Raw genomic sequence first — 22,304 nt, forward strand, 5'->3', positions numbered from 1 at the left:
CAAAGAGGGTATGCAAGAAACAGCCAGAAGCTTGCAAGCCTATAAAAATAGGGGTAAGTAATTTATGGATAATCTTAAATTACCTGTTTCTATAAAAATAAAAATATGAAATATTTTTGTATTGCCAGGAAGCAGTAACAAACAATACAAAAAATCGCCGATAAGCCATAAATATGTGTACTACTTTTTGTTTAAAGATACAGCTAATTTCAGTAGCTCATGCATATCCGAAATGGCCTCCACTGAATAATGCCGGGTATCTTATTGTCGAAGCACTCTTGATACGGCTGTATTGCTGCTATCGAGCGTGCTGATTGCCCATCAAAAAGCAAAGCCAAGGCCAAAGCAACAGCAGCACAGCAAGGGATTTGCATAGGGAACGGCACTCTCCGCCCTATGAGTGCTCACCCCATGGAAATCCCCTACTAATGCCAAACCAAACGTTCTTCGGGTTCCGTTCTTTTTCTGTAGTTGTGGCTGTAGCGTCAGCAGAACATAAAAATAGCGACGATTATGATGAAAATATTCATGCGACAAACGGAAGCCGTTGCCAGGTCCCCTGCCACTGGTGGTAGCAGCAGCAGCAGCGCCAGCAGGAGTGGCACTTGGGACGACTCCCCTACACACACACACACACACACCACACACACACGTTTCAGAGAATATGCACTGGTGTGAGTTGTTTATGTGCCAACGATACACAGCACATTTGGATTCCACTTAAAGCGTCATCACAGTGTGCTTGGCAGTACAAGGCAAGAAAAGCCTTGGATACATGCTGTTCCTGAGAGATGGATACGCACGGGTGTCGGGGAATCCATGAAATCGCAGATCGAGTTCAATAGCACTTCGGAGAGCCGCAAAAACCGCTCTGGAAAAGCGTCCTTCAGGGCCATGCAAATGCTGAGGCAGAGCCATCGAAGGATGTCGCCGACGCTAATAAAGCAGCAGGCGTAATTAAATTTAATGCCAAAATGCTCAGACAAAAGCCAAACGGGCATGACGCCAAGCCGAAAATGTCTAAATCCAGGCATTGAAATTCAATTTAGTACAAAATCCCATGCATCGACGGACCCCAGCGAAATAGAAAATACTGGAAAATGTGTCTCGATTTTGGGCAAATCCTGTCATAAATTTTAGGCCCCCAGACTCAAACCCAGAACCAGAACCAGTCGTCACATCCCAGGGAGCAGAGCAACAACAAAAGGCAGACAACCAGAAAACCAACCCTAAGGAAAATATGCTGATGTCGATGCCGAATTATGATTTGTTTTTGTGTCGTCGACTGGGGAGGAGCCGTGGCCGGAGTGGGAGTGGGAGCCAAAGTTATATACTATACTGATGGGGGAATTGGGCAGACACTGGGGAAATGAGATTTGCCCTCAAGTCTACCCGGTCACATGGGGCAGAGGGGACACACGTAAACTACTCACAACAACCAGTTGAGAGGATCGTAAAAAGCACAAGGCACCAGAGCACACCCAACCACCCCGAGCACCCAAGGCACCCGTGCACGGATCCCATCACTCGTAGACGGCCAAAAGAAGACCCAAAACACATCCTCGACTCGACCTCGCAAATTATAAAGTTGTTTGGGCAAAACTGCTGACTCTCTCGCGCCATGCCATGGGGCCGTGGGGCCGTGGGGCCATGGCTTGCAAGTTTGCTCTGTGTGTGCTCTGGTCTCGTTTTGAAAAATGCCGCGGCAAGAGAAGTTCTGCACGTTTTATCTAACGCACATTGATAAGGATTTTTGGCAGTCGTCGCATGATTTGCAAGTTTGCACAAAATGCTTCCCAGATACGTCTTGTAGATGGACGTTTTGTGCAGACGTGGGCGAATATCGTGAGCGGAAATGTGATGACCTCTTGGCATAGTTTTCTTTTCCTTTTTTTGTTCCTCCTTTCCACCCCCACCGTTTTTTTTCCCATTTACATTCCATTGGTCAGATCCATCAGCACATACTCGAGATGCGCAGATGGTATTGGAAACAGGTGAGAACATAAGGGAATTCCATGTTTATTTTGTTGGTAATTGGAAGGAGAAAGCAATGCTCGTTACAGTATCTGCAGCTACATTTGTTTGAAGTCCCCCCCAATCGTTGGATGTTATGGTTATTAAGATGGTTTTGTTGCGGATGGATACTCACTGTTCTTTTGAAAATCCTGAGACTCCTCGTCCGCCAGTGCCGTGTTCAGCTGCAGGCAAATCAAGAGTGTCAACATCCAGCCGACAACCCAAATCGTTCTCCCATTGTCCGCCATCGACATTCGAGTCCGCATCCGCATTCGCATTCGCATCCACAGCGACGACCTCGACACGGACGTGCATCTCGTTCGTGTTTTTCGATGCGAATTGTGCGGTTGTTCCTTCGGTTGCCAATATGTTGAAGTAGTTTCCATTGATGTGGGTGTTGATCTGGTTTCTGGTGTTCTGGTTGTTCTTGCAGTTGTCGCTGCTCCTGTCACTGTTGTTGTTAATAAAAACTGCATGGCTGTCATTTCGTTTAGCTTGCGGTGCGTTGTGCCAAACGCGAGAACGTCTCGTCATTTATATAAAAAACTTCAATTTGACCGAAGTGTCAAAGAAACAAAAGAGCAAAAAAGAGTATTGCCGCAGCACCCGCACCAGCAACACCGAAATTGACTGCAATTGTTGTTGTACATGTGCAGACCGACCGCTCGTTGTGTTGGTTTTTTGCGTTTGCTTCTGTGTTTGTGTGTTTGTTTCTGTGTATGCTGCGATGACGTGGCGCCAATAAACACAGGTCCTGCTGTTGTTATGGCTGTTCTGCTCGAATGCTATTTCCGCTTCCGCCGTTGGCTTTAATGAAGCGCCAATGTACTCTTTGGCTCGGAGTTGGCCCATAAAAAGAACATTTCAACTGCCATTTACGTATGCATGTCTGTTTGTGGCCTGTCGACCGTCAACCGTCGACCGTCAACCGTCGACTTAGATCAGTTCGAGTTGCTTTCCGCGCAGTTAAAGTTGCTTAAATCGAGCGAATGTCCCACACCGACTCTTAATGTGCTTTTACATGTTTATTTGGCGCTTTTATTGCCCTTCTTTTCGGGCGGGATTTAAGGCTGGTCCTGGCCCCGGTCCTGGTCCACTGTCCTGTAAATAGAAAACAGAAATGCCAAAACATGAGTAAATGCGGTTTTTGTGGGATGGAAAATCATTTCCAGCCATTCTCTTGCCGTTCTCTGGCTGTTGTTGGCAGGAGCTTGCAGAAATATGAAAAGTGCTAATAAAATTTTTATATATTGACTGGCATTGCGCATCAGGCAAATTGAGCTCGTAAACCACTACCAAAAAAAAGAAGAGAAAAAGGGGAAACCGATTTCCCCCTCCAACCATTACATCCCCCGTAGAGGGGAATGCCCTTGGCCGACGCACTCCTCGAAATTGGTTGTTTTATGTGTGGCCCATCGCATCGATGAAGTGTGATTAATGGCGCGTTTCGAGGGGCGACTTGTAATTAAGGCAGTAGATTTATGTACAAAGCCACAGCTGAGGCATGACCTTTCCTCCCTACTGTTCCTGCAGAACTGAACACCTCTTCTTCCAACCGCCCCCCGCCTTCTGTATATCGGCCAATAATAGCCAGTTTCCAGTTCCCATTGAGTGCTGCTTTATCACCTAGCCAAATGTTGCTGCTGCGCCTTTTAATTGCGTGTTTTGGCCCCGTCATCGGCAACACGAGTGCCGACAATTAAACAAGGCATCAAAATTGATAAAACCACCCCTGACCCCCGACCCCCGGACCCGACCCAGGAGCTGGCCAACGCATCCATCCCCATCCCCGTCATCGAGTGGCCACCGCTCTGGGCGGGTGTCATGGTTAGTTTGGCTTCGGGCTAATGGTGTTGCATTAATGGGGTGAAGACGAGTCCCCGATGCCTGGTTACCCTTAACCCAGAAAGCGGCTCGACTCGGCTCGGCTCACATAATTATGCAACATTTTGTATCGGCAGCCATGCGACAACTGGGTTCCGTTTCCGATTGTGGGACCTCCTCTCTTCGTGTTTCTGTTGTGTGCTGTTTTTAATGAGCAACTGCAAGACTGTCGCGTGTGTGAGTGTGTAAGGCGTGTGTAGGCAAGGATACTCGTACATAAATAAAATATAACTCACGCAAAAAAAGTTCATAAATTTTTATGAACTTTCAACAGCCCTGTTTGATGCTTTTTGATTAAAAGATAATAACTTTGGAAGTGCATGGAAAGGGAGTGTGTGCTCGCTGTTGTCTGTTGTCTTCCTGATGTTTCTGTTGCCGACACGCCTCAGAGGGCGGCCCTCGGCCGCATCTTTCACCTCAGCCCTTGGCTGTGTTGTCCCGTTCTTCATATATATCATTTTTCCTACAGACATTCACCATCCTCCGTCCCCTGGCTCTGCCCTGCACATAAACTAACAAGATGGGAGATGGGTGGGCGGTACGCATTTGGTAGGGCTATTGCCAGTCAAACTTTGCTCATTAGTAAATTTCAGACAAGCAACATACACACGAAAGGTACATCTGTCGGCTCCAAGGGGTAGCGGTAGCTGGCTCCTGCTGCTGCTCCTGCTACTACTGCTTCTCTTCTTATGTCATTCGGTTAGCATATTTTATTGCTGATTAATTAACCTGAAGATGGCCAGAGGAGAGAAGAGTGTGTTCTCGGTAGTGATTGCAGCAGATACAAACTGCGCTCGTATTGTGTTGTGTAGGGAGCCCCTGCCCCTGCCCGGCATCGGACCTGAACTTTAATGACACCAAGTGGAAGATTTGCTAATTAAAAAAGTTTGTCGGTGCCACAGAACGGCGCAGTCAAAGAGCAACACAAGAAGGCCAGTTCAGGAGAAGAGAAAAGTTAGTTCCATTGGCCATGGCGTTGTTGCTGGTGTGCGCAAAGTATGATGTAACTATTGACAACTATTGACGTGCGCCCTGGGCCTAGAGGAGCTCTGCTTTAAGCTCCTGTAAGACAGTAAGGAGTCTTGGCAAACAAGGAATTAGTTGCCCAATTTATTAGGAATATTGTGCCGAAAATAAAACAGTTTGGCCCAATCGAATTAGGTTCGGTCGGGTCCGGGCGCTGATCTGTAACCTATTTTGGTAACTGGCTGCGGGCGGCTGTTGGGCTGTTTATTTGCTTATTTGCCTATTGATTGGTTTCTTCGGTCACGGTCAGGTGTTTGGTGTTCCCTAAATGGGCGGCTACAACATTTGCGGCCCACATATTTGGCCTACCTGGCCTAGACAAGAGCGTCCCTGAAGATTTGAGCCTTGTCAAATTACTACAGCTACTCCATCATCGTTATGCCAGGGCCCACATCCGCACCCATCCATCCATCCATCTATCCATCCATCCATACACCCACTCGGGATGGGGCATCATCAAGGCTCACAAATTTATGGGCAAATGCTCAACTTTGCCATAAATGTTCATCATAATGTGACACAATTTCCTCAAGATTTAACGCCGCATAAAAACCCAAAGAACATTCCCATATGGTAATGGAACGGGGAATGCGACTGGGACTGATGCTGGGCTTGAGTGTGTGTGAGAAAGGGAACGGGAATGGGATGGGATGGGAATTCCATGGCCACGGCTTATGGCCCCTGCCTCATGCATTGTGCAATTCGCATGCTCAATAAAGTCAAAGACGCATAACTCTCCGGATAAGGAGCGGCGAAGCGGGGCTGCTGGCAGCCGGCATAAATTTCAAAATAAAATATAAATAATATATATAATATGGTATATAAATTCAGCTGCAGTCAGTCAGCGCAGCGCATGCAGGCGACAGATAGACGTAGTGCGAATTTAACAGACAGCCTCTTATCAGGCGACAGGGGGGAGGATACGATGCTGTGGATGCTGCGGAGGACTGCTGCGATTTCAGGGCTTTAAGCAGGGCGCGACAACAATCCCTTTCTCTCTCTCTCCCCCTGCGAGTGTGTGTGTGTGTGTCCGTGTGATATATCATAAGCATGCGTCTGACAAGCATAAGCACCGCTGCTGTCACTGTCACAGAAGCGGCAGTGGCAGCAGCAGCAGCGGCATCAACAGAAGGCTCTCTCTTCTGTCCCGTGTCTTCTCCGCCTTCAAGCTCCTCTCCGTCGTCGACGCGTGTTATTACACCACGCGGCATACTTTTAGCGCCACTCAAAGGAAGATTTCACTTTCATTGTGTGCGTGTCCCCGTGTTTGTGTACTTCTGTGTGTGTGTGTGTGTAAATAAAAGTTGAATTATGACAGAGGCATGCAGGCAACTAGAGTGCGAGACCAGAAGCAGAGACAACATCAACAGCATGAAGGAAATAGTGGTTTCCAGGACGAAGCATTAGATGCTCTTTCAGATCGATAGCTACGATATGGGGCTTTGGCTATAAAGATTCGACGGAGAGCACTATAAGTCTATAAAATGAAACTGAATTATCCAGTGATTACTTTTATAATTATCTTTAGACCTAGCGGTACTGATCCTTAGCGTAATTAGAGTCTATCGACTTGCATTCTTCTTTCTCTCTCCGCGCTTGAAGTCGCCCAGCAGAATCATGATATCCTCTACAATGGAGTCCATGAGTAGTGTAACAACAACAGCAACCTGCCTGCCATCTATGGCCTGATAATGCGCTCTTGGGCGACTTCTTCGGCCTGACTTCGAGCGTGTATGTGCATGTGCGTGGCGTGAGAGACGTTTAACATGTCGTATGCGCAATTTGTGAAATATGCGAGAACAGTGCCCTGGCAGCATGAGCAATAAGTTTTGTTCTCTTTTCTCCTCTTCATGCATATGTGTATGCGTGTGTGCGTGTGTGTGTGTGTAAGTAAGCAATTAGTTGCCTTTTCAGCTGAAATAAAAGCAAATCGAATGAAAAGGGGCGTGGGAGCGGTGGAGAGTGCGAACAGGATAAGCAAACAGCAGCTCATTAATATCCTTTATGCGTTTATTACATCAGCAGCCGGCATCTTATGAAAAAACATAAATTAATGCAGAACATCGCCCCCAGCAGCAGCCCCCAGGCAGCAAACAGAGAGCAGAAAGCGGCCAGAGAAAATGCCAATTAGGCCGGCAAAAACGGAAATCGTCTCGTGTGCAGGGAAGCCAAATCAATCAGACAATTCAATATAATTGTTCTAATTTATTTAGCCCAGTCGAGGGCTTTGTTATTTTTCGCAAGATAATTGGCATTACCACGACATCAAGGAGCAGGACAGCAAGACAATAGTATTGCAGGCAGGGGGCCCTTGTGTGGCCGAAGGCCTTTGTAATGAAAATTAAAAATTAATGCCCAAAGCGCGTATGCAAAAATGCTTTAGTCCAATCACCAGGGGGGCCATGGGTCTGACTGAGTACACTTTGAATGTCTTTTTTCATTCAAATGATTTTTTTTTTGCACACAGTACACGTTGTTTTACACTTGACTCTTATTTAAATAAATATTGGCCGTCCGGACGGTGACCTTTTGGCCTCAATGCGTCGTTGTCCTTTGCATTGATTGAAGTTTTTCTCTCTTATTTGTTTGCAATTTTTGTATACATGCGTTTCAGTTTCTCCCTATAGATCCGCACGCACTCGACTCCTCCAGGGCGGATGTTTGACTCATGTTTGGGCAGGCCGCCAAGCCAAACAAAGGAGCAAAACTCTATATGCCCTCGTGCTATATGCACAGCGCTTATGTGCTTCTCCCTATGTATCCCAGTCGCAATGTATGACAATGTGTGCGCTTCCATTTTTCATTTCTGCTGAAAGATTACTGGCTTTGATTTCACTGAAACTGAGAAGCTAAGAGGCAGAGAGACAGAGATGGAGTGTGCTGCTTAAAGATACAAAAAGTTAAAGTTTTAACTTCAATATTCATAAAGCGATGGAAAATGGATGCTGGACTGGACTGGATCCTCCGGCAGCAGCTCTACTGCGAAATCCGAAATTCACAAAGCAAAAATTACATAAAAAACTACTCCATTTGACCAATTTGGGGCACGCACATGGCCCTTGGGGAAAGGGTGGACACAAACGCTCTCCCTGTTCCAGTATCTCTATCCATGCCCTACACTCCGGTGCTGTCAGTCACAGAGGAGGCACCGCCACCACAAAAAGCTCCTTCCTCATCCTGTCCAATGCCCTGACAGCTTTATTTAAATAAAACAAATGGGCGGGCACGACAGCGTGGCGGCAGCGCCGGTGGTGGCGGCTTCTTGACGTTGTTTTTGCCGGGCGTGGCGTTGTGGCCCTGTCTGTGGTTGCCACCAAATTTACCTGAAATTTGACAACATGCGCCTGGTTCACAGGTGACGCAGCTGACGCAGATTTTCATTTAGGCCAGACCAGACCGTGTGCCCCTTGAGCTGCGAAATTCTCCCATCACATCCTCGCTCATCCGTCAATCAAAGTGGAAAAAGCTTTACTTATTTATACAGTTTCTTGCCGGGTGGCTTTAATTCTGTGCCCGGGGCTGTTGTTCCGGCTGAACTCTGCTTAATATTGATGTCCACGCATTTGTCAGCGCCAAAAGTTTTACCAATTTAAATTAACAGCTGCCGCAATTAAATTAAACGATTTGAGTTTTCTAAAAATATTTACACGTGTCAACGGTCCAGCCCCGCCCACCATGTCCTCTGTTTCCCTGCCACTGCCCAAAAAATTTGAATTTAAATTGAAGTTAGTTTGGCAGTAAGCCGCAGAGCGATTCGTTTCGTTTCGTTTCGTCTCGTTTCCCTTTGAACGCCTTCTAATCCTTCAATTAATAATCTTCAGCTCTTAACTTTTTTCCGCCCGGCAACAGCAACAACAACGTGCTAAATGTGGCCCAAAGTTTTGTTGGATCTTTTTTTCTTGTTTTTTTGGTCGACGAACCCTTTTCGTGGTTGAATTTTTATTTTTTTTCTTTGTCAGAAACAATTATTTAACGCCCCCTCTCTTTTGGGCGAGCGCTGGCTGCCATTTTTATATTCCTGAATTCTCTGAATTAAATATCTAATTTATCAAGACTTCCCCCACCCGGGAAACAGGGGCCTTAAAACTAAGCGCCCGACTTGCAATTGCCAATAATTAAATTTCCCGCAAGCAAAGAAAAGGCAGAAAGGATACAAAGTACGAGGAGGGAGGGGGCTTTAAGATTTTAGCTGGTCACCTGCCTGAACAAAAGAGCGGTGTCCTGGCAGCCAGGCCGAAATAGGAGGCGTGACGAGGCTTATTTCATTCAAACACATGACGTTCCCATCATCCCCCTCCCCAATCTGTAGCGAGATGATGTCCCTTTGGCCTGTTTATGTTGACTCTGTGTTTATCTTTCATTATTTATTCTCTTATCGGGTCGGGTCGGGGCGATAGAGTCGCCGACAAAAAGCACAGCAACTATCTCTAACCCATCTCCCATAACTAATTAATTATGCCTTCTTAAAGCACACGACGTATGGTGTATGGTGTATACATATATAAAAACAGTTGTATAGAGGCAGAGGAGAAAGCGAGAGTGAAAGTGAAAGTGAGAGCTGTGCTAATCCACTTATAGTACCACTGGGAATCCGAGGTGTGGTCACTGAGCTGGGTCATGCGAATACCTGGCTGCTGGCCAACAAAACAACTTGCAACTTGTTTTCGTATTAATTAGAAAAATATACAAAGCGCCAAGCGCTGTGAAATCAAATTAAAAGTAAATTGGGAGCAGGGAGCAGAAAGGGTACAGGGGCGCCCTTCTTCTCGGAAAAGCCAAAACCAATTACAGATCCTAGCAGGGGGAACGAACGCTTCTCCCTAATTAGCAGGGGAGCATCTTCGGCTGTCGAATATATACGAGAATGTCCAAGGAGCAAATGCACTCGGCTATTTAATTAATAGTCATAAATACGAAATGACACAAATGCATTTGCATTTGGCTAACTGCATTCAGCCTTTTGCATTCTGCATTCTGCATTGGGCATTCTAGTTTTTCTAGAGTCGAAAGTGCAGATTTTTAATTAGCCAGGCCGAAAATAGAGCGCAAAAAGGGGCGAACGGATTCGCGGATTCTTGACAGATTGCCAACAGCTGAGAAGTGAAATGGCTGAGGCGTAGCACGTGCCGCTTCATGGAAAATTGTTGGCATTTTGCACAACACTCGAGCGCCTGCCTGCCTGCCTGCCTGCTTGCCTACTCCTCCCGCAATAGGCAGGGGCGAGTGTCAGGCATATGGGCGGCTCTGTGCGACTCATCCGTGGGCCAAAGTTGAAGCCAGATAATATGCGGCTGCCTCTCAGTTATCGGCTACTTAAAATAAACAGTTTAATGTGCAAAGTTTTCGGTTGCCTCGAACAGAACAACAAGCAATCCAGCCGCCGTGCTCGTGGCCGGGACAAACAAGCCATCCGATCCGCCACGGCCAAAGTTTTGGTCGGGCAATCATTAAAATTCATTTCCTATCGACAGTCAGCAGAGACAAGTCACCCGCACAACACACACACACATGTGCCCTCATGTTATAGATGACGCCATTTAGTTTGAATATCTATGGCAGCCACATCCTCCGCATCCTCTGCGTCTACATGCGAGTATGTACATATGTACAGATGTGGCTCCTAGCATCTACCACCCTTGTTCTCTCTCTGCCTCTTCCTCTTCCTCTCGATGTTTTCACAAGTGCCTCACAGCGATTTGAATGCGGCAATTCCTTTTGAATTGATCCCAAAAGTGACCTTTGATTTCCATTCGATACGATTTCATTCATTTTCACATGGCCTGGGTCAAAAGTCTCCAGAGAGCGAGAGAGAGAGAGAAAGGACACAGTGACAGCGCCAGCGAAGCCATTTTGTTTGTGTAGTTTAAGTGCCCGCATTAGTGGGGCGAACCATACTCGTATAAATTTTCTCGGATAGACCCGAAAATAGCGAGTCTGGGACCGAGATCCATGCCCATGAGACCACCCACACCCATGCCCGAAACCAGGCGACACGACAATCACAAAAGCGACGAAATCGAGGCAAAAATCAAACTAAAACTTCGAGGACTTGTGAAAATCATAATTCAAACGTTGAAATCAGGATACACAGTTTTTCCCTGTCCTGTGTGTCACATGTGTCTGTGTATGTGTGTGTGTTTCCCAGTTGCTTTCCCCCTCACTCTGATTGTTATGCCCGCTAGTCATTGAAAACAAGGGTATATTGTATTCATGCAAATGTATGTACGAGTATGTGCAATAGCCAGAGGGAATATAACATACGACTCAGAGACGCCAAGAGCTATAGAAAAACCAATAGAGAATACACTATATCCTATCCACAATTCGCAAATATTAGGATATGATCCGAACTCTGCTATTTAGTATTTTCTTCACTATATATTACCACTTCTATCCAGGATTCCCAGAACCTCTGGCTTTCCATCGTTCCACTTTTACCACTTTCTGATTTTAGAAACTAAATACCGGGTATCCCATTGTCGAGGCTGTAGACAACTGCAGTATTCTCTCTGGTTTGGTGGTCGGGCATTTGTGTGCGTGTGTGTTGCATGTATGTGTGTTCACAATGGCAACTATTGAAAATACGTAAAGCCTCTTTGGTTGGTTGGGTCGGCTTTGGCTGCCTAGCGGCATGTCCTTGTGCTGCTTCTGTGATTTCGATGCTTTGCCTTTGACCCCCGAAATTTGGGACGCACCGCCCCAAAATAACCGAAGAGCGACCATGCCCACACGCACCCGCTCGCAGCCCCGAATGGGACGCGTGTGCGTTTTGTTTTATTGCCAACGAGCCGACGAGCCGACTCGTCGTTGCCAAGCCGTTTGCTTGTGCCTTTTCTTTGGGCAAACACTTTTCCGGCTCCTCTTTGTTGGCCATTGTGTGCGGGGATAATCGAAGCCATAAATAACAGGCGCGAAAGCTTCGCGTTTTCCCTTCGCTTTTTTGTGGCCTTTTTTGTGTTTGACAACCAAGAAGAGCGGCAAGGGCGGCGGCAGGGGGATGCGATAACAAAAGTGCCAAAAGTGACAAACAGCAGGCAACCGTCAGTGAGTAGCGTCTCCCCCGGGCTCTCCAGGAGAGCGGCCCCAACTCGTTAGTAAATCCAATTTGTGCGTGAATGTCAACAGTTTGGATGCAGTTACAGTTAGAGTTACGGTTACTGCCACCCAGTCCTGCCCCAAAAGGCCACGGGCAGGACCTCCCAACTCTCGACAAATGGCAAAAATCGCGTGTCTCGACATGTGACCGAGTTTTACTATAAAGTAAGAACGAGAGGCAGAGCCCCCCATGGCTCCAAGCACGATTTTTTTAAATCAATTAAAAATTTACATTTCATTCACACAATAAATAATTTGCATAATAACCCCAACACACAAACAAACACACTTGGAGAAAAAAGCCCCAATAATCGAATAGTGGCACTTAGATTTAATTTAAATTTAAAAATAAATTTACATTAAATTTCAACTCCAGCACACAAAAAAATCTCTGAGAACCGAATGGGGGCACTTAGATTTAAAAATGTATAGCAATATTCTTGAACCGAGTTTCGAATCGATTAAGATATTTTTCATATTTAGGATAAATATATTTCAAATTTAAATTTAATAATAAATATGTTTTTAAATCAAAGTGAATTCCATTTAATTCCTCTTCATTTGTCAGCAAAAAACAACTAACATAGTTAGTTCAAATATGGATATGTTTCTTTTCAGCACAACACTTTTCTCTGGGTGTAGGAGGACTGCCATACAACACCACCGCATAATGAAACGTTCAATTTATGCAGAGGCATAAAAAAACACAGCTCAACACAACACAACACAACACACAAATTCCATATGGCTCGCATTTTTTAAACAGTTTTCAATTAATTACAACATTTGCTCAAAAAGCGCATTTAAAATTGTGGCTGAGCCACGGATGAGCTGATGTTGCCGCTGCTGCTGCTGTTGATGGCTATTGTGGCAATGTTGCACGTTGTTGTGGCATACAATGCATCAGATGGCGCGTGGTGCATTAACAATGATTATTCCATACATTTTGGCGCACTTAAATTTTCATTTATTCATTTGTCAGCATCGCCCGCCCTGCAGCCTGTTTTACTCTTTTAATTAATTTCTAAAAATCCATTAGAATAGTAATTTATTTAGCATACATATAAGAGAATTGTGAAACGTTCAGTCGATCCATCTGCAGTCCTCAAATTGACACTGCATCACCGGCCCCATAAATCGACACGTCGTCTGGTATAAATTTAGACCTCTGGGGCGACATGAAATGGAAATCCAGACAAATGTTGCTGCGGCGAGGGAGCCCCAAAAGGAAAAGGAAAAGCAAAAAGGCAAGGCATTTATCCAGAATTTACAAATGGAATATGCTCGCAAAGAGACTTCTGCAGCTATTCCCCAAGGTTGCTGGAATTCTTCTGTCGCCTTTGAAGAGAAAACAACCTCAGCAGCAACAGTACAAGCATTGTCAGCCGCCCGAAGTAAAATATTTATTTGCATAGGCTTTCAAGTGCAGGCAAACACATTAAAATCAAACCATAGAGAGAAACAAACAGAGACTGACCATCAGACCATCAGACTATCGGACGGGACAGAATGCAAACACTTTAAAAATAAAACCAAATAAAAAACCAGATTCGAGCAAATCAGTTCAAGGAAATGAAACAATATTTAAATAAATCAAAATTAGCATCAGCCGCAGAGCAGAGCAAAGCGGAGACCAGAATGTATCTGCTGGATACAGCACAGTAGGGACCGGCAGAGAGAGAGAGGCATCTGTGTGAATGTTTTACATAATAGAATTTCCATTTCCATTTACCGAAAATAAAACACACCACGTCGTCGGCATCATCATCTCGTCGCAACGTGCTAAACAGAATGCCCAGAGTCCCAAATCCACAAGATGCGGCTACATGTGTATTGTATTTGTAGCTGTATCTGGAGCACACTCGGGTATTGGAGTCTGGAGACTCGTCATTTTAAATACCGAATATATATATTTTGATTCCATTCTGGTCAAGGGGAAAGCACTGGCAACTGACGGGCGCAACTTTAACTTCATCTTCTCTCCCGTTCAATCGGCTTCTGCCTTGCGTTTCCTCGACCACAGACCCCATTCCTGTCGTACCCTGCCCTTCCCTGCCCTGCCCCGCCCTTGTTCTTTTGCCGTTTCTCAAATTGACATTGAGTTATGGCAGTCTTTGGTCAGCAGCCGGATTCAGGTTGCTTTTAAATGCTCTTTAAAGCGCACATCCCGAACGTAGATACGTCTGCGAAACCACAGAGATATGGAAAGGAGAATGATTTATGTTTGGCTGGAAAGCTACCACCTACTTTAATAAATATCATTAAAAATGGTTACATTCTGGGCATATTTAATTGCCGGCTCTAGAGGGAAAATGTTAATAAATGTCAAGAATATTTCCACTCAACTGACAAAATGAGCAACGAGCTCGAAGCTGACACCGCACCGACTGCCCGCCACGCCACAGACAACGTCGTCATCATCAGCGAAGGGCAGGCAACTGGCGATGCCAAGAAGGGAGCGAGGATGCGGGCTTGGACTGGATCTGGACAGCTTTCTTCTGCTTTCATAATTTGACTTAATTTATGAGTTTTCAATTTATCATTTTTTTCTTTTCCTTTCCCTTGCAATCACTTGCAATCGTCTGAGAAGAGGCTGCAGCATCCTCAATTTGCTTCGGCTTTTCACTCTGTCAAGCGCCAGCAGCTCACAAATGTCAAATGTCAATGCTGATTGTCTGAAACAACCCAAAAATTGCATGTGAGTCGCACATGTTGTGGCTCCCACACCACACACCACACACCCCACACCCCACACCCCACACCCCAGACCCCAGACCCCAACATTGTGCCCCAGAGCTGAGCCTCTGCTGATCTCTGTGGGAAGCAGTCTGGAGTGGCAAGCAAGCCCAGCCCCCTTTCTCCCAGCCAGCCCATAAAATATTGCCCGCTTGTCATCGATGTAGCCGTTGCCGTCAGACGCATGTTGTTCTTGTCATTAAAGTCGTAAGGACTGTCACGTAGCTGTCAATTTACAGAAATCGCATTAGCCACAAGAAGAGTACAGTCAACATGCAAACGCGGTATTATAATATATTATGTGCTGTACGCTACGTATATTACGGATATATGTATGGGCATATTTCTGACAACTGTCGTGTCTCCAACTCGACTTTGGTACTGCCTCTCACATCATTGGGAATTTAGTATCTGGAGATTAGCGAGTCGTAAAACCCAGCACTCAACGGCACGGCGAATACAGCCGTACAGCCGTACAGCCGTATTGTGGCCCGGCAGCAGATAAGAAGGGGGTTCAGCGAGCACTTGGAGGGCTGCACGTAATTAGCGTTAGGTCGTCCACTTAACTAACCCGCCCATGCCCATGTCTGTCTCCTCATGCCATAGCATACCTAAGTGTGGTAGTGCTTTACCTTCTTCCTGTGCCGCTAAATGTCAACGTAAATTTGCATTTTTAAGTCGCATAAACAGGACTCAGCAGGAGACAGAGACGCCGCCATTCAGATAATCCGCGAAAGAGCCAAAAAAAAAAAAAAAACGGAAAAGAAAGCATGCGCAACAGGAAACAGGACACGGCAAAGGACTGTAAAACTAGCCGCAGGACTTGGAGGCTTTTAAGCTGGCGGCAGTAGAAAGTTTTGGGGAAGTCTCTAACGAAAAAAGAGAACAGAATCGGTTAAGGGATTGCTGCCAAAAGTAATACATTTAAAGGCAGCAGAGCCGTCATACAATGTGCATCGAGGTATGGATTTACACAGCCACACGGCCACGATAAACGGCTTTTCAAAGGAGTGTGTGGGAGTGTTCGGGCAGAGCAATTGAAAGCAAAATAAAATCAATTACAACAACAGGCTTTTGGCCAGAAAAGAGCTCCAGCTCTGAAAAGCATTTTAACGACAGAGCATTCAGAGCAGGGCCCTCCTCTTCCCACACGCTCCTCCATTCAATTCATTCAATCATTTACATAAAATTTTATTTAACAAGCGAATTCCAAAGGCTTTCATTTTTAATGCAGCCCAGCCCCGCCTGATCCCACATCTTTCTGGTCCATGGTTCTGGTTTCTGGTCCCTGGATATGGTGTCCCCAGCGAGACGAACCGCAATCCAAATGGAAGTTTACATATGTGTGGATGTGGCAGACACACACACACGCACACATGCTTAGAGTATCTGTGAGTGCGCTTAATGCGTATCTGCATAGGGGTATGAAACTTCATTATGAAGGCCTCAAAATGTTGTCGAAGTGAGAGAGAAAAATATTAGCATACTTTTGGAAGCAGTCGAAAGTTTGTTTGGCGAAACAAATTAACCTTGAATATGCCACATAGAGAAGGCGAGGCGTCATTGCCTGTCAAAACGACGCCGTTTCTGGGTAAATTATGCAAATATGCTCGACAACAGGGAAGCAAGCCAGGCAGCCAGCCAGCCAGCCACAATGGATGTCTCCCGATAAGACATACCGACCCACTACCTCCTTAACTGACTCACTCACTCACTCAGCGTCTGTCTGACTGACAGTCGTGTCTTTGCCTCTTTTGTGGCTTCGTCGGTTGGAAAAATTTATTAATTTTAAGCAGAACAGAGCGTAGCAGGAGCAGAAGCAGGAGCAGGACAACAGACTTTGACGTCATCTCAAGCTGATAAGCAGGAAAAGCACGCTTGACAAAATCAATAATGGGAATGCGGCTGTTGTTTCAGTTCTCACTGCTCTTCCCACTTTATCTGCCTTTGGTATTTGCATGATTAATGAAGCCACGTAATTGATTACACGGCCACGCCCAGGCCAGGAGTTGCAGAAAACAAAGGCTAGGGCAATGGCAAAGGCAACGGGAACGTTTGCCGGGGCTTTCCTCTCGCATGATTTTATATCATCGAAGGCAGCTAAGGAGCACAGCTGATTGATGCGTCTGTGGTTGGGACAAAGGCTCCCGCTGCCCCCCTCCATCATATTGCCACGCACGTGCGTGTGGCATAGACCAGAGCCAGACCGAGCGCCAGAGCCAGAGCCGGAGCCAGAGCCAGAGCCATGTCAACAAGGCAGCAACCAGGAGGCCAAGAGCCCAACAGCCAGGGCCGGCTGTCATTGACTGCGGATTGGCGTTGTCAACGGTGCAGCAGTGAGGATGATGACAAGGATGATGATGCAACCGCTTTCAAAAGCTGCAACAGACAGCCACGGGGAAGGGGTATGGTGTTTGGTGTATGGTGTATGGGGTATGGCATGGACCATGGGCGGAAGCAAGGCATTCTCATGGCTGGTTATTTATGCGTAATTTCTATGCACACACGCTCTCGGGCTTCAGCTGCATCTTCAGCTTACCAAAGCAAGGAGGCAGCAGAGCAGCCACTTCACTCCCATGCGAGGCAAGGCGAGGCACGGCGAGGCAAGGCTGTGTGCCAGAAGCTCTCCAAGTGGGGCTGGCTGTGTGGGTGGAGCAAGTGGTTGACTTTGGCTTTGGCTTTGGCCTTTGCTTTGCTCTCCCATTGTTTCGATGGAAGTGGAAGAAGCTTTAAGGTTCCGCTGCTCATACAGGCGCACACAATCATCAATCAAAATCAAAAGCCAAAGAACTTTTGACATTAATTTATTCAAAAGGGATACAAGCACTTTTCAACTGCAGGCCAAATCGCAGAGATATTCGTGTGAGTGTATATGGCAGGAGATCGGATGCTCCACTCCAACTATGACCACACTTTCCCGCACTAGTTGCTGAAAATAATAGTTGTTTAATTTCAAATCTATGGCATACCAAATATCCTCTTCACATTTGGGGTAAAAAATATTCTAATTAATATTTATGAACGACAGAAAGCATCGACGACGAGCACGAGGACGCGCTTTGCATAAATCAAAAACATTTGAATAATAAATACGAATTATGCATTTAATTAAGATTTGGCACAAAAATCCACGTTCTGTTGAATTGAGCGGGGGCCTGGGAGGGTGGGGGGCTACAATTCTGCGATGGCTGCGGTTTTATTTTTTTGCCTTCATTTTATCCCACTCCTCATCGATGGCGGATTCGCCATTGTTCCAGCTGTCTACTCGTATCTGTGTGCGCTTGTTTGTGTGTCTCTGCCTTTGCGTGTGTGTGTGTGTGTGTGTGTGTGTGAGATTTTGATTTCCTCAGCTTGCATCACTCAAAGTGAGAGAGGGAGAGAGACTGCCGAAAAAAAAGGCAAACGCCAGCCGAATTCAATCTAAATGCAAATGCTCTTGGTGTGCTTTTTGCTCCATCCTTGAGCGGAGCATCCGTTCCGCATCGCACTGCCAGAGGAGTGCCGGAGGAGTGCCGGAGGAGTGCCAGAAGGAGCGCACCCAGCAGCGACAACAGCAATCCAGGTGAAATCGCAACACAGAAAGCCAATTAAGCGACGCCGACATTAATCGAAGCTCCTGCCAGATATCGTGGAAATATCGTGGAGCCCACATACACACACCCCCACCCACACCACACGTTTGGTTGGTTTGGCAATTGTTGCCTGGTAAATGCAATCGCAATCGTTAGAGCCAGTGCTTAATGCAAAAATCGCATTCGACCATGGCCAATTGTCTTTCTTGCTCTCCATATAGGATGCTCATGTTGATACATATTTCCCATTCAGTTGGATATTTTTATGCTTGTGTTTCTATTGCATTAAAGGCCAATAAAATTTTACGAGCATTGTTCCCGATGTTAGCCATAGGGATCCCCTCTCACTATCAGTCTCTGTCTCTGGGCTGTGTTGCCCCCTGCTTAAGTATGTTTGACATGAGATAAGCTCGTTTTTCCATGCTCGCTTCATTTGCTCCCGCAACACACAGAGCTCCTCCGTACAGCGCAAATTGATAAATTATTGCTGCCAGAGCGGCATCCACGGACTCACGGATGGCTGGAGACTGGACCGTCTGTCTGGAGGCATCGCATGGCTGCAACAATTGCCGGCAATTAGCTCGGAAAAACAATTAGCATTATGTGATAGGCGGTACATAACATTATTATCTAATTATCAAAATAAATTTTAGGCCCCACAAAGCCGGACCACTCGAGAGAGATTGAGCGATCTCCCAGAGGGACAGAGGTCAAGCAATTGTAATTGAGACATGGCCCAGCCTCAGCTCCAGCTCCAGCCCTACTCTCGGACCCAGAGGGAAGGTCAACGTAAGTCTGCGAAAGCCTTCATCTACATCGATGTGTATGCAAATCACGCGAAGCACTTTAAAGGCATTAGAATCGCAAATATCTGAGGCAGAGTATTTGCACACAGTTACATTCTCATAGGCATGCTTGCAGGCACACTTACACACTCACACAGACACACAGACACACATACAGATACACACACATGACAAGGGCAACGAAACTTGAAAAGCCGCGACGTGACAACACGCAAATCGAAGCCTACGAGAAGACGAGACGCCTCCACATGGAAATAGATACAAAATAAATATGTAAAGTCGCTTCGCTCCACAGGCGGCGGCTGCTAGCTGCTCGCTGAGGAAAAATACATAAATCAGAGTAGGAGCAGCAGCAGAAATGTGAAATTAAATGCAAACAGTGGCAAAAAGCGACGACGATGGCGACAGGGTCGGAATGGGACAACACCCTAGGATGGGGGTGGCGATGCGGAAGCATAATTGAACTTTGAGTTTCAGTGGAGTGGTGATGGACTGGTGGAGTGGCGAAGGCGTCCGGGAAGGCGTACGGGAGGACGATGTTCCAGGAGCTAGGAGCCAGGACAGCCCTGCCTCAGACGCTTTCTACTCATTAAAGCCAAATGCAATTTACGCCGATAATTTGCAACAATTTGCATGGTACGTGAGAATGCAGCCACCAGATCCACCTGGGGCTCGAGGCTCCTCGATGCAATGCACTCTCTACGTGCCTTCAATGGCCACCGTTTTAATATCACGGCTTAGCCACGTTCTGGGGGGCAAACACGACGGCATTTTATAATTTTCGTTAATTGGGAAATGTGCATAGATTTTCATCTATTCCGAAAAAATACATAGCCGTGGATACCACACAAGGGAAAGCGAAGGGCAATTAGCATATTGCCATAATTATTCCAGCCAAGAAAAGCAATGGATCAATGTGTGGAGTGGACGGGCGGTCGGGGATTAATTTCATTCTGTTTTAATAGAATTGCAAATGGATATCGCTTAAGGCGATCCAACTCGTTTATCCCAAAATCTGTATTTGCATGAAATCTCTTCATTATTTATAAGTCGCGCACATGAGAGTATTTTCCCCAGATTGTTTTCCTCTCTGCTCGATTTTCCACAGGACACAGGAACAGTACGAGTACGAGTACAAATATTTCCCATTTTCTGGGACAAATATTGCAGCGTCTGGATGTCGAGGATTTATTATGCATAAAATTGCAACAGAAAAGTCAAATAAAATATGTATTGAAAGTTTTATTGTTCTGCCAAAACTAGTCCTCGCTCTCGCTCTGTCCCTCTCCATACACATCTATATGAATTCGCACACAACACACTGACGCTGTCATACACGCAGAATTGAATTTTTTTTTATGAATTTAACTAAATTTCATTTTTTGTTGCTTACTGTTTTTCCACACACAACTTTATTTACGCAAATGGTTTGTATGTCGCTTCGTTTCGTTTCGCTTTGTTTCATTTCGGGTTTTCCTTGTTTTGTTCGCATTTTCCACCCAGTGAGTGGTGCTCCTGGCTTTCCTTGGCTTTCCCTTCCATTCCTTTCTGCTTGTGTGCGGGTGCTGGCTGGATTTCTATTCGCTTTAATAGACTGCGCTCTGGACATGCCAGCATATATGCACGATACGACCATACGTTCCACAGTCCCGTCCCGACTCTCGCTATAGCTCTCTGACTCTTCCTATAGCTACAGCTCTGGCCGGGAATGGGATCGGGTAATACAAAAACTGGGGCCGGTTCACGGCTCTAGCTTTTGCAAATATCCTGCGGCGAGTCGCATTTATATGAGTTTATAACGTTTTGGGTCTCAGGGGGGAAAGCAGGGCGAAGCAGAAAACAGAGAACAGGCCGGTGCACTGGATTTTGTGATTTGGTTTTTATGTGTGCCATATGTACCCGTTCTACTACACGCATACCAGCTTTTTTTGTGCGATTTTTTTTTTCTTTTTTTTGCGGTTTATTTTCTATACACTTTTTTTGGGCCATGAAGCATACGACGCCGAGAGGCGCTTACAGAAATTTATCCAAAGATTTGTCCGGATTGTGGCCAAGGTTACCTCTTGGCTGGCAAAGGGAGGATAGGATGAAAATTTCTTTGAACCAGAGGGATTGGACTCAGAAAAGGTTTTGCCGAGATAGATGATTGTTTTAAGCCTCAGCAAGAGCATGGGAGTGTAGAGCCTTAGCCCGACTTAGACGAGATCAGTATTCAATTTAAAAGCTGTAAAGAGTGTCCAATGTTCCTTTGGATCCCAGATACAACTATCCTCATGTTCGAAAATATTTCCTTGAAATTTTAAAAGACAAACAAGTCTCTGGCATCATAAGTTGTGTAAGCAAGTTGCAAACGGAAGAAGCTGTAAGCTACCATATCCACTGACACCCCACTGACCCCCACCCACCCGTCTATGAGTTTCTTGTGCTAATCCAAAAGGCAGAAGAACCTTGAAGGCCTCATCCTCTCCTCTGGTCTGGGACAACAAGTTGGTAACTTTAATTTATGCTTTTCCTTTATCAACAAAACAGAAACCAGAAAACAAGGAAAACTTTTCGCTCTAAAGCCACAACGAGTCGTTCCAATTGTTCTAATGCACTGACCCGTACATACTATTTGTATGTGGAAAGTGGGCGGAGGGGGAGAATGTCTGCATAAACAATTTGTATCTGGTGGATGCTGCTGCTGCACTTTCACTCGATGACAATTGTGATAAATTATTCTGCCACGCGACAGACAGATCCACTGTTGACCCCGACGAACTGTTGCGCCCACACTCTCCTCTCTGCTGCAATACAGACACAGACACAGACACAGTCACAGATACAGATACTTTTTACCACTACAAATGAAACCGCAGTGTGTTATTGTGTCATTAATATCTTTTGCCTCTTTCTGCGCTTTGAGGCTGCCTTTTGTTCTACTTTTTTTTGGCACTTAAGTGCGAAAACTCACTCTTTTGTTGCTGTGGCTTGTAACTGCTGATGCTGCTGCTGCTGCTGCTGCTGCTGCTGCTGTGGTTGGTGGTACCGCTGGCAGTGGATTAATTGATGACCCACACGCAACTCGAGTGGTGCTGTTGCTGTAGCTGTAGCTGGATCTGTGGTTGCGGCTCCTCCACTGTAAAAACGTTAATGAGTCCGCATGACGGGCTTAAATTTCCATATGATT

The 22,304-nt window shown here is 46.0% G+C and overlaps 1 protein-coding gene across 1 annotated transcript in view; it reads right to left on the minus strand.

Moving 5' to 3' along the window:
* LOC6587492 overlaps positions 1–22,102 on the minus strand; it is a 63,305-nt gene extending 41,203 nt beyond the window's left edge. The window contains exons 1-2 of the mRNA XM_002013025.2: positions 22,089–22,102; positions 2,150–3,117 (exon numbers count right to left, since the gene is read on the minus strand). Coding sequence (XP_002013061.2) covers positions 2,150–2,501 — 352 coding nt within the window. The 5' untranslated portion in view covers positions 2,502–3,117; positions 22,089–22,102. The remainder of the gene's footprint in view (positions 1–2,149; positions 3,118–22,088) is intronic.
* Between the last annotated feature and the right edge of the window lie 202 nt (positions 22,103–22,304).

This window comes from Drosophila persimilis, unplaced genomic scaffold (assembly GCF_003286085.1).
Source record: "Drosophila persimilis strain 14011-0111.01,24,50 unplaced genomic scaffold, DperRS2 tig00000000-arrow-pilon, whole genome shotgun sequence".
NCBI lineage: Eukaryota > Metazoa > Arthropoda > Insecta > Diptera > Drosophilidae > Drosophila > Drosophila persimilis.